The sequence below is a fragment of the Dendrobium catenatum genome, unplaced genomic scaffold, assembly GCF_001605985.2.
Source record: "Dendrobium catenatum unplaced genomic scaffold, ASM160598v2 fragScaff_scaffold_1117, whole genome shotgun sequence".
Taxonomy (NCBI): domain Eukaryota; kingdom Viridiplantae; phylum Streptophyta; class Magnoliopsida; order Asparagales; family Orchidaceae; genus Dendrobium; species Dendrobium catenatum.
Window position 1 is genome coordinate 3,585,956 of NW_021319579.1, and position 12,926 is coordinate 3,598,881.

At 38.3% G+C, this 12,926-nt stretch overlaps 1 protein-coding gene across 1 annotated transcript; it reads right to left on the minus strand.

The window, feature by feature from the left end:
* Positions 1-337: 337 nt before the first annotated feature.
* Positions 338-9,832, minus strand: LOC110103264 (nudC domain-containing protein 2). Its single transcript, XM_020831902.2, has 5 exons — positions 9,588-9,832; positions 9,362-9,510; positions 9,205-9,253; positions 834-976; positions 338-744 (listed from the first exon to the last, which is right to left on the minus strand). The coding sequence occupies exons 1-5, from the start codon at positions 9,634-9,636 to the stop codon at positions 658-660; spliced, it is 477 nt and encodes a 158-aa protein (XP_020687561.1). The 5' UTR covers positions 9,637-9,832; the 3' UTR covers positions 338-657.
* Between the last annotated feature and the right edge of the window lie 3,094 nt (positions 9,833-12,926).

Here is a 12,926-nt window from a genome sequence, read left to right on the forward strand (position 1 = left end):
TTTATTCCCAAGATGATCAAACCTAAAGATGAAAAGGCATATGGAAATGATTCCATCAGAATCTAGAACAGTTCAACCTAAAGATGGCTCATAAGCTAGTTTAAACTTCAATCATCAACAAGCTTAAATTGAGCTTATCGAACCATGAATTTGAATTAGAGCTTAAATTCGAACAGATATATTATTATATGAGCTCAAGCTTGACCCCACTCAACTCAACTTGTCAGCTCGTTAAACAGACTTGATTAATATCAATTGGCACATCAACATTTATATTGACTTAATTAATATTTTCTTGTCTAGACTCCGAAATAAAATTAATTTCCAAAAACAAATCAAGCTTAAACTTTCTTATTGAGATTGATCCACATTATTCACTCGAGCTGAGTTTGAACTCAACAAATGAGCTTGAGCTTGAGCTAAGTGTAAATTAAATAAGTTTCGCTCGATTAAACAAGAACTCGACTTATTTACACCCTCAACCGCAAGAGTTGCCGCCGAAGCAAGAAGAGTTAAATGCCACCCAAACTAAGCACACTCAAATTTGGGACTAAAAATATATAAAGAGTTTCTTACTGCCACTTATATTCCATAAAATAAACAGAAGAAGATTACAGCCAAAGATAAGTCAGCAGCTCCACATGAACAAGGCTTAAATCAATCAAAGCGGATACCACCCATGAAAGTCTTAGGATCAGGACAAGACCCAGAAAATTGGGCCTGAGAGAAATCAAACCCCGGGTTCTGCAAATCCAAGCAAGAAAAAAGAAAAAAATATTAAAATATTGGCAGTAGTTGAAATATGTAATAAATCAAAGTAATTTAGGCCAGACCTCCTCTTGGAACCTCTGCAACATAAGCCGTTTCTGTTCGAGATCTGCAGAGTAAGGATCCAGTGTGCCCTGTCCGAGAATTGGAGAAGACCAAGTGTGTCCTTTTTCCCGTTTGGTTAGTGTGACATGCATTGTACCATCCTCTACAAAGTAAGTGGCATTAAATTTTGATCAGAAAAGAAATTATGCCAGCACTGTTAAGAAACCTAAAGGCATGAAATTAGGGGTGACGATTCGGGTCAACGGGTCGGGTTCGGGTCAAACCTGATTTGACCCGGCCGTAAACAGGTTGACCCTAATCCGACCCGATTTTGTAAACGGATCATGATTGTGCAACAGTAGTACGGAAACTACGCAATAGTAATATAGCAGCTGCGCAAATCACTAGTGAGATGTGTATTTTGTTTTTTTTTTTTTCTAAATAATTGCTGTAGTATCTAGTTTATACATGAAAGGTCTATTATGTAATGGAACTTTGTGTTTTTGATCCAGGGAAAATAAAACAATGGAAGATTTATCTCAATTCCTTTGCTTGGTCATTATAAAGACTAATTGTTTTGTGCTTTTTTGTTTTACTTATATAAGTTTCTTAAGAATGTTCAATTCGGAAGAAGTCTATATCCCATTATCTCAGGAATATCTAGATCTCTGCGGTAAAGAACAATCTTAGATTGTGTGGTCGCTTTTCAAAGATAAAGATGATTGATCCTTTAAAATAGGATGCATGGGGCTTTTGGAATTGGTAGGAAGTAAATAGGGCAAGAAAATTAGATTTTCTAGGAAATACCTCGAGTTTTTACTATTTTTGGACCTCAACGGTAACCATTAAACAGGGAGCAAAGAACGTATAGTTTTACTTTTAGATGCATTGAAATAGGTCCCAGAAGTGGAAGGTGCTAGACTGACTCTACGAATGTAGAAGGTGAAGGCCGGCGGGCGTTCATTAATGGAGAGAGGGAGAGGGAAACAGAAGATATTGGAGGAAAGGAGGAAGTTTTGAAAGAGGGAGTTCAGATTTTCATTCAATCTAAACTTGATTTCATGTCACAAACTTGATATCTACTATTAGGATCCCAAAAAAATCTAGAAGAATCTATTTAAATTCAAATGAAACTAGAAGATAAACTACCCCACAAAAGGGCTTACTTTTAGATTCCCTCTTTAAAAAATAACCACCCCTTAAAATAAAGAAAAAAATAATGGAGTGAAATCAGGTTTGTTTTTCTTTATTCTCTCCATTTAAAACTCTTCCCTGATCACCCGTATTAGACATCAGCATATGGGATTAGATCCAAAAATCAGATGTAAAGAATGGGTTATAAACATGGCAGGACAACCAACACTTATAAAGCCTACCAAAAAAGAAGGCACAAACACATTCCACAAGCATAAATGACAAATGGGTCAACATATGTAGTAAAGCACTAGTTTAGTCTTTCTTTTAAGTTTGGTTAGGTAGACAAGTTATATATTGTAAATTACATCTACACAAATACTATAACTACATCTTGATGTGGATCAAGAAGCATAAACCCCTCACTTTTTGGATATTAAAATTACAAATTTGCAATCATGCCCCTTCAAAGATTAATTATGCAAATATTTTTTGAGAGCCTCATAGATAGGGGTGTCAATATTGGACACGACCCGAAAACCCGACTCGAAACTGACCCGAAAATTACGGGTTATGGTCAACCGTAATTTCTTATTATGTTGCCTAGACCTGTGAAGTCTTCCGTCAAAACTCAAAAGGTACTGTTCTACAACTGTCGCATGTCATTGTCACTAGGGGTGTCAATTTCGGGTAGGGGTCACGAGCATGTTCGGGTCGAACCTGGAACTGACCCGGCACAGTTCGGGTCAACCTGAACCCGACCCATTTTTACAAACGGGTCGATTTTATGGATCCGAACCCGACCCGCTTCGGATTCGGGTCAACCCGAGGCGACATGAATTTTTTCGTGTTTTGCTGAAGCGCGCGAGAAAATGAGCGAGCTCCCGTCACTACTTCCATTTTCGGCACAGCGGTAGCGGCGCAACAGCGACTCGACGCGAACTCGCGGTGCAGCAAACACTCGACACGAACTGGCGGTGCAGCAGCAGCGGCGGCGGCGGTGCAGCAGCAACAACGGCGACGGTGCTGCAGCAGCAGCAGCGGTGACAGCCTCGAAGGAGGCGAACTAGCGACTCGACAGCTGACAAACTGACTGCCTGAGCGACTGCGACTTGACGCGTCGGGTCATTTCTCGGGCAGGGCGGGCATGCCGGGCAACAGAAACGGGCAGAATCATTTCCGGGTCATTTTCGGGTTTTCGCGTCAACCCGAACCCGACCCGTAACTCAAATTGTGTCAGATTTTCGAACCCGAACCCGACCCGTTTGCAAACCGGGTCCCCCAAACCTAGATTATTCCGGGTCGAGTTCGGGTCGTGTCAAAAATTGACACACCTAGCTGTCACTCACTATCTTTCTTTTTTTTTTTTGGAAATTGTCACTCACTATCTCAAATGCAGAACTATTTTAGAAATAATAAATTAATACTTAATTGCCTTTAGATATTTGACACATCATCATTGGGGATAAATGAAATGGCTGCTTTTAACCGTTACAGATTTTATGAAATTTTCTTTAGATATGAAAAGGAGGCCACAGCGCGTGGCATGGCTTTGGCTTGCTTTCGGTCTCGTCCCGTCAAAAACTCAAAATCGATTTAGCGGGTCAGGTCAGGTCAACCCGGCGGGTCGGGTTCAGGTTGACATTCCTGACCCGTTTATAAAATCCGGTCGGGTTAGGGTCAACCCATTTAGACCCGGGTCAATTTTGGGTTGGACCCGAACCCGACCCATCGACCCATTTTGACACCTCTACTCCGAGATCAAGACTTTCCATTTTAGATAATTTGTTCATGCAAATGAGAACTCGTAGGTCTGTTGTTTCTTTTCTATCTCCTCGCATCCATGGGCTTTTGGCAAGAATGGATTCAATCTCATATATTTAATCAAAATCAACAACTGAGATGGCACTTAATGTTTTTCATCAGGAAGGGAGCTCTTAACCTCTTTTTAGGATTCTTTAGTATGTTGGTCTTCTCCATCTCCTTTAAAGTAGGAACAATGAACCTGATGGCCTTATACCTTTTGCCTCTTTTTATAAGCACAAACTTTTGTCATCTTCTAAAGAAGATATAATCCGAATCATATAGGTATGGATTGTCCATCATTAAATAACATGCATTCAATGGTACAGCTTTAAAGACTACAACATCAATAACATCTCTAAAGAAAGCAAACCTAAGAGTATATTGCCTAGTGACTTGACAAGCATTACACTATTCAAACTAACAATGGATAAAGGTTTTGGATGCCTAGTAAAAATAAATAAAATAATAAAAATAATAAAAAAATTCATTTTACTCTTTTTAGGATTCTTTAGTATGTTGGTCTTCTCCATCTCCTTTAAAGTGGGAACAATGAACCTAATGGCTTTATAACTTTTGTCTCTTTTTATAAAAACAAAATTTTGTCATCTTCTAAAGAAGATATAATCCGAATCATATAGGTATGGATTGCCCATCATTAAATAACATGCATTCAATGGTACAGCTTTAAAGACTACCTCATCAATAACATCTCTAAAGAAAGCAAACCTAAGAGTATATTGCCTAGTGAGTTGACAAGCATTACACTATTCAAACTAACTGTGGATAAAGGTTTTGGATGCCTGGTAAAAAAAAAATAATAATAATAATAATAATAAATTCATTTTACTACTTGGATCCAAAATAGCATTGATGAGGGTAGATTTCACTTATATCTTGAGTAGAAAAATCTTCCCTAGCTTCCTCAATAGCTTATATATGCAACATCAAGGATAATAGATGATAGCATTTGTCACTCCAATTACTTCTTATGGAGTAGCAGTGAGGATATTATAGTTGTCTTCCCATTTTAGCATCTTTTATGGATATTAAATCCATCAATCCTAGTTTGTGCCCTTTCTTGTAGCAATAGCAGCATGATTGTTTGTGGTATATGTTTCTCTATAGTTACTCTTTCAATCTTCTTTATTTTCTTTATAGTTACAAATGAAGAATTTTGTTCGATGGAAAGAGTGATTGTTTCCTCCGTAAGTACTGATGTCAGCAACTGGAAAAAGCTCAATAATATACAAAACTTTTATGAGCCTTGCTACATATTTCATTAATCTATGTTTTTTCATTCAACAAAATTTCGGAAGCAGTTTTCTACATTCTAAATTCAAGAAGGTTTCTTGAACATTTTGCCAGCAAATTAGCTTCAAATTCAACCATCAAATATACTTTTATGTTCCCTATATAATGGAGTAAAATTGAGCTTTTAACAATCTTTTAAACTTTCATCATGTCATGTGATTGATAGCATATAATTTTTAGATTGTGAATTCCACCACATTAAAGCATTTGAGGACAACTTCAAACAAGCAAATGTGATTTTCTTCCTATCAGCATAATCATTAATCATAAATATGTTTCTAAAAGATCAAATCAATTATTTATTATCTAGCTTTGATTGCTCCATCCTAGTAAGGAAATTCCAACTTCTCCACCCCTTGATGGGAAGAAACTTCTTCTCTCATTTTTGTGTTGTTGTCAGCTTCTCTCCTTGAGTCCTTGTTAATGTATTTTCTCTACAGGTTGTCAACTTTTAGCGGATGTTTCTTCTTTTGCCTGAATAGCTAGTGATGCTACCTTAACAATAAGTGTTTCATAAAGAACCATCATTTTCAACATTTACTCCTTTATCAAGGCTATGTAAACAGTCATTTGCTTTGCAAATTTTTCTTTCATGTCGAGAAGAACTTCAATTGACAGTAAAGTCTCCTCTTAGTAATCCTTAGGCTCCATAGAATCACATAGAGTATTCTTTTCAGACCTTAGTCCAATAATGAAAAAATTATCTGTGTTAAAATCACTACGGGAAAACACGCGATTACAGTCGGATTTTCCGGCGGAAAATTATGCGCCGGTAATAACGGCGCAGGCAACGGCGGAATTGTTCGATGAAAATCTTGCGGCGACATTTCCGGCGCAACATACGCCGTAACGTTACCGACGCCGGTTCCGCCGGCCAATCCGACGGTATAGTAATGTCTGAACCAATTCCGTTGCACGTTACGGCGGAACATTTCCCGGCGTACGTTACCGGCGGACATTGGCCAGAGTATTTAAACTCAACGAAATATGACCTACGTAGCTTGCGTCAGAAATGATACCGGCGTCACCGGCGTCGAAACCGTCGGAAATTCCGCCGGTAAAAGCCCTATTTCCCGAAACCGAACCCCTCTGGCCGTCATTCGTTTCCTTCCGTTCTCTCACTTCGCCTGCTTCGCCTGTCGCCCTCCGTCGCCGTTCGTCGCTCGTCGTGGTTAGACGTCGCCGACGGTCACCGAACTTCGCCGTCGACGGTCACCGGACTTCGCCGAGCCTCTCTCATTCCTAGTCGCGCGCCACCTCTCTCATTCCTAGTCGCGCGCCGCCGAGGGTCATAGAACGACCGAAGGTATTTGTTTTCGTTTTTTTTTTTCCTATTTCGGTTGGATTACATATAGGATTAGCCTTAAGTCCATATCTTTTTGCTTTAGTCATGGTTGTTATCACTAGACATTTGCTAGAGGATGTACCTTGGTGCATGCTTTTTGTTGATGATATTGTTCTTGTTGATAAGACTAGAGAGGGAGTTGAAGGTAAACTTGGATTATGGAGATCAACATTAGTCCATATCTTTTTGCTTTAGTAGTTAGTAGACCTAGTGAGGGGATTGTGACTTTGAGCGATCAAGTCATTAATAAGTGTAACACGTTTTAAATATCTTGGATCTACTATTCAGAGAAATAGATATGGATATTAGAAATCCAGTTTCTTTTAATGTGATGTTTTTAGTTGATTGTTAGTACTGAACTGTTTCTTTTAATGTTATAAACTGTTGTGAAACTGTGGTGAAATTGTTGATCTGTTGTAATGTTACAATTGAAATGTTGTAGAATTGATTTTTGTATAGGTTTGCAGGTGTGGAAATTTGATTGTTGGCTGGGAAGGAAATTTTTTTTTGTCAATGCTACAGGTTTCCGGCGGATTGTACGCCAGAAATCCGCCGGAAAGAACGATACAACGAATTGTATCGTGCGTATCGACGTCTTCCTTCCGTCAGCAACTACCGGCGCATCTTCTGGCGCCAGTTCCGCCGCCTATTTCCGGCGCCGATTTTGCGCCGCAAACAAAGCCGTGGGTTGTCTACGACGAACTTGCGGCGTTTTTATCCGCCGGTACTTACCGGCGGACAATCCGACATAAACTTACCGTCGCATATGGCGCCGGAATTTATCGGTTGCAAGTCGTCGGCACCAACCCGATGTTTTACGCTGGTAATCCGTCGGTACGTGCGCCGGAACGTTTTCCGGCGTATTATATTCGCCGGGAAAAATTTATCGACGCGACCGAAACCGGCGTATGAATTTCCGCCGAAACGTGCGTCGGAAACCTAAGGTTCCGTCGGATTATCTATGTGTTCCGGCGGATTTAGTCCGCCGGTAATAACGGGTTTTCCTGTAGTGAATCAAGCTCTGATACCTAAATGATGGGCGGCATTTGGAAGGCTCATGGAGCAGGAGTATCTAGAGCAATTCAATTAGGTTTTCTATGAATACCTTGAGGGCTAATGGTTTTCTCATTATTTTTGGACAAAATATAATCATTGCTGTTTTTAACAAAACAGGAAGAAAACAACAATTGTGCATATACAAGAATAGGTTCCAAGCAGCTGGAAAGGGGTTGGATTGACTCTGGCTACAAAAGGTAAAGGTAGGACCTTGCAGGAAGAGTAAAAACGGCTGCAAATAAGGGTCTATGATTCCTTTAAAAGCGATCTTGCTTATTCCTATTTATTTGTTATAGATGCTAAGATGCTTAATGATTTGGAGTCATGGTAAGAGCTTTAGTTATTTGTTTAGAGAATCACTAATACATTATAGTAATAAGTTTCTACTTAGGAGTTCAAATAAATGTTTTCTTTTTTATTATTAGTTTACAAGGGTTCAAATCTTGGTTTTAAATTTCAATGGTTTCAATTGTAATTGATTCAATTCAATTGATTTTGTAAGCTTTGACTTAGACAAAAGAGTTTCCGTTAAATTTTAGGTGAAATGGAAGATTTTCGCCTAAAACTCATACATCTTTAATGAAATTCCACTTAAAATCTTGATTAGTTTCCAAAGTTCTCCTAGAAATTTTATCACCAAAGTCTCATTAATTTAATGAGCATTAGAACTTTAACCCAAATTAGATAATCCTATTTGAGGGTAAGAGTGGACTTTTGTAACCTATTTATATAGTGGATAATTTTATCTGGGTAAGGTTTTTCCCTTTCCATGTTTTACATAAATTTTGATGTTTACGTCTTTTTTGTTGTGTGTGTTGGATCCTTATGAAAAGCTATGAAATTAAAATTTTGTCTATTGATTTAAATTTTCTAGCATGCAACAATTATACTGTTTCTTTTCCCATCTCTACATAATAAATTGAATGAATAATTTTGCTTTCTCCCTTAAAACTTCCAATAAAAAAGGTAAACATATTCTTTGTTTTCTTTTCTCCTCACTTTAATCTTTTTATTTTTTTTTCTCAACTTTCAGTAAGAGTTCCTCAATTTCCAATCAGAGAGTAAGAGATAAGAGGAGAAAACTATTAAAAATTTTCTATATGTTCCTAATTGGCCGAGTTTCCCATCCTTTTTGGTGACAAACATATAAAAATCTATAATAAGTCCAAAATCCGCACAGTAATGGTTTTGAATATAGGAGAGTAGACTGATCAGAAAACAAACTTTTATGTCCACCAAGGTTGAAAGCATTTACCTTGAACCTTAATTGAGCAAAGCCAGCAAGTGTAGCAGGGAAGCTGGTCATAAGCTCACGTGAGTGGATTAAATAAGATTCTAACCATTATATATCAAGTTATATGCAAGAAGGACGATCTACTCTTAAATCAGGCCACAAACTTTTTCTAGGTCACATAAACTAAGGTCTTAAAACAATTGTCGCGTACTCCATATCACCCAGGTCAGATATAAGAATGACAACAGTGTGCGTATCTTAACAATGATGATTATAAGAAGGACATATCTTCCCTTGCTGCAAACCCTTTGCATTGTCTGCATAATTAAACGCAATTTGGAAATTCTTAGAAGCACTTGATTGATTCAAAAGCAGTAGAAGCATTTTTTGTAGCACATTAACAACTATCAAAAGCTTTCAATCAACACCGAAGAAGAAGATATTCCAAAAAAAAAAAAATACTGTTTTCGCCTTAGATAGAAACAGAAGTTACGAAATGTATTACCTAAGGTCCAAAAGGAAGAATCAGTCTTGACTGGTGCAGCAAGATCATGCTGACAACATTAAGAGAGCAAAAAACGAGTCAAGGATCAGAAACGAGAATAGGTCAAACAACCGTAGTTCAGCGATTCGAAATTTCATAAGGAAATGGAGATACAAACATTCAGGTATGGTGGATTGCCGCGGATGCCGACTTCGATGTGCTGGGAAACAATCTTGCAAAAGAAGAGCTTCTTTGGAACATCAGGAGGGAGATCAATGTACATGTTCACTTCATCCAGATTCTGATCCCATTCAAAAACCTTCTTCCCTGTAATTTAACATCGCTATAGAATAAAAGGGGAAGACGAACAAAGAAACTTAGAATAAGCATCAAAAGTAAGGAACCTCCATGGAAAAAGCTGTGGCGTTTTTCTGGCGCTAACTTCTCCGCCATCGCGCTGGGAAAAAGTTTCGATTGCTAGGGTTAGGCGAAGTCCCTTGGCGAAAATTTTTAACTCTCAAAGATTGTGGCTCGTAGGCGAAGTCGCTGGGCGAATTCGGATGCAGAAGTTTCTCCGCGAAGCTGACACGATGGAGGAGCAGTCGAACTATGTCGTCCGGGATTCGTCCCGATACCATTACAGAGCTGCCAAGTAACCAAAATATATTGGACCCAGTGTAATCCGGTGATACGGCCCATCTGAATTGTGTGTGAGTTAATAATCCACCGGTTGAGAAAATTATTATGTCCAATGTCCGGACATCAATTCAGACGAGTCATATCATCAAAATATATCAGGACTCAGTATATTCAGGTGATGTGACGCATCTGGATTGGGTGTCCGGAAGTCCGGTGATCGGACTTAATAATTCGCCGGCAGGGAAAATTATTAGGTTCGGTGTCTGGATTCGTCCGAACACCAATCCAGACACTCCACATCACCAAAAATATACCGGGACCCAGTGTATTCAGGTGATGTGGCGCAACTGGATTGGGCGCCCGGACGTCCGGTGACCGGACGTAATAATTCGCCGGTAGGGAAAATTATTATGTCCGGTGTTCGGATTCGTCCCGACACTAATCCAGATGCGTTATGTCACCAAAATACACCTAGACCCAATGTATTCGGGTGGCGCATCTGGATTGGGTGTCCGGACCGGACGTAATAATTCGCCCCGAGGTAGTGCTTGCGTTGCGATGTAGGCTTAAAGATTATTATTATTATTTATTTTTAATACAGACATGCCAAGTAACCAAAATATATTGTGACCCATTATAGGATGATATGACGCATTTGGAATGGGTGTCAGTACGTCTGGTGACCGGATATAATAATTCACCGGTTGGTAAAATTATTATGTGAGGATGTCTGCTCACGTCATCAAAATACATCGGGACTCAGTGTATTCGGGTAATGTGGCACATCTGGATTGGGTGTCCAGACGTCCGGTGATCAGTTGTAATAATTCGTGTGTAGGGAAAACTATTATGTCCAGTGTCTGGATTTGTGTCCGAATCCTGACACCAATCCAGACGTGCCACATCACCAAAATACATCGGGACCCAGTGTATTCGAGTGATGTGGCACATCTAGATTGGGTGTCCGGACATTTAGTGACCAGACGTAATAATTCGCCGGTAAGGAAAATTATTACGTCCGATGTCCGGATTCGTCTGGACACCAATCCAGACGCGTCACGTCACCAAAATACACCGAGCCCAATGTATTCAAGTGATGTGGCGCATCTGGATTGGATGTCTGGGCGTTCGGTGAACAGACGTAATAATTCGCCCCTGGGTAGTGCTTGCGTTGCGATGTAGGCTTAAAGATTTTATTATTATTATTATTTATTTTTAAAGTTAAGGCAACGCTGTTGCATTAACAAAATGAAGAGAGATGGGGATAATACAATTGAATCAATTGATTGCTCTCCGGAGTTTTTGATTTTTTTTTTTTTATATTGGTGGGTATTTAAGAATGGATGACTCCTATGATCATTCTACATGTTTTGAGCGAATTGCTTATGCAAAGATATTTGATAATATAAATAAATTATTTATGTGTTTGATATAGGCTTCATTTGTTATGGCTTTCCTATTGATTTTTTAAGCAATTTTTTGTACAAAAATTATATATATTTTTATTGCAAAAGTGCTTAAAAAAGTAGTAAGAAAGCAGTCCCAAAAGAAGCTATAATTTGTGATGTCTTCTTTTTAATAAACTTTTAAAAAGTTTAAAATTGGGATTTTATTTGAGATAGTGAAAGCTTTTCTATTTTTGCTTTTGAAAACTCATTTTGTTGAATTTGTATGTCTGTGGATGATGCCCGACTTTACTAGCAAGTCTATTCGATGAGCTAGATCATATATGTAAAAATGACGAGGTCATGAAGAGTAGAGAAAAAATAGCTAACGATCTCCAAAAAATGAATATTTAGTATCAATAAAAGAGAAATCTCAGAATCCTTCTCTCTTCCTCCTCCCCCCTCAAAATTATTCATCATCACATCTTATGATTTTGAGAGGTGTCAAAATGTTATACATAGAGTAAGTAAACATTATGAGCTACATATAATACTCATGCAATGCTACAATCTAATGTAGAAATGTGTTTCCACCTGACAGACTGAAGGAGGTGAAGTCAATGATCTTTTAGGCAAGTTCTTCTCGAGCAAGCTAGGTTGTAGTGAGTAGAATTCAGGTGAATATGTGAGTGAGTCCTGAGATGTTGGGAACCAACGAATAGTGAAAGATAGTGTGGCAGACAACTTGTATAGAAGATTTTCGGGCTATCTTGAAAGGAAAGGTGAGAATAACATATTGGGAATAAAGAGCTTTAGGCCAAACATTAATAGTTGAATGATGTGTGGGTTTCTCTAAGAAAGCACTTTCCTATAGCTAAGCTTGATAGGTTGAAGATGAAGGCTCTAGGGGAAAGCCAGTGATTGAGGTAGGAGTGAGATTTGCATGTATGACAAGGAAATTTTTATTCTCCCCGTGCAAGGTAGACCCCTTGGTAGGCTCAAGTGAGTAGTGAGTGGTGAGTAGAACCTGTTGGTCTCCTCACGCTAATCCCTTTGATAATCCCAGACGACAATTCCAAAAGAACACCTCTTGAAGATATGTCCTCATAATGACTCGTTAGCCACTTGTTAGATAGTCATGAAGTCATATATGAGTATACGAATTTATCACTGACAGTTTTAAAAATATTTGTTTCAAAAATAATTTTTTAAAGGAAAATTTTTAAAATAACAATGAAAAGTTGTCTTTCAAACACGCATTATTCTTTTTACTAGCTATTTTTCTCATCATAAAAATAATCGAAAAACTATTCCAAATAAAGCCCGAGAGTGATGGGCAAATAGGATCTCAAATAGGAGGAGGTTATTAATAAGATGTATGGGAACATTAAGTTTAATATTATATCTGAAGAATGGAAAATATATTAACATAAATAAATATGATTAGTTCTCCCACTTAATTAATTTTAATCCTTTTGATTCACTAAAAAAGTTTCTTATATTAATTACTCAACGACCTTCAAAGGCAAAATTTGTTCACGAAAATAAATAAATAAATATAAGCAAAGGCGCATCTCAAACTAACCTTATGGGCATTCCATCAAACAGACACCACGCATGAATATTAAAGCCATTAATAAGAAGCCTATCGCATTCAAAAATATTTGATCCACAGATTAAAGCCCGTAGCAAAGACTATATTTAATGGGCCCAAGCTAC

Coding starts and splice junctions, on each gene's coding strand:
- LOC110103264 (XM_020831902.2), bottom strand. CDS start 9,636: ATGGCGGAGAAGTTAGCGCCAGAAAAACGCCACAGCTTTTTCCATGGA. Junction 9,254..9,361: donor GCAATCCACCATACCTGAAT/GTTTGTATCTCC, acceptor TAATGTTGTCAG/CATGATCTTGCTGCACCAGT. Junction 977..9,204: donor TTCTTCCTTTTGGACCTTAG/GTAATACATTTC, acceptor CTTACTTTGTAG/AGGATGGTACAATGCATGTC.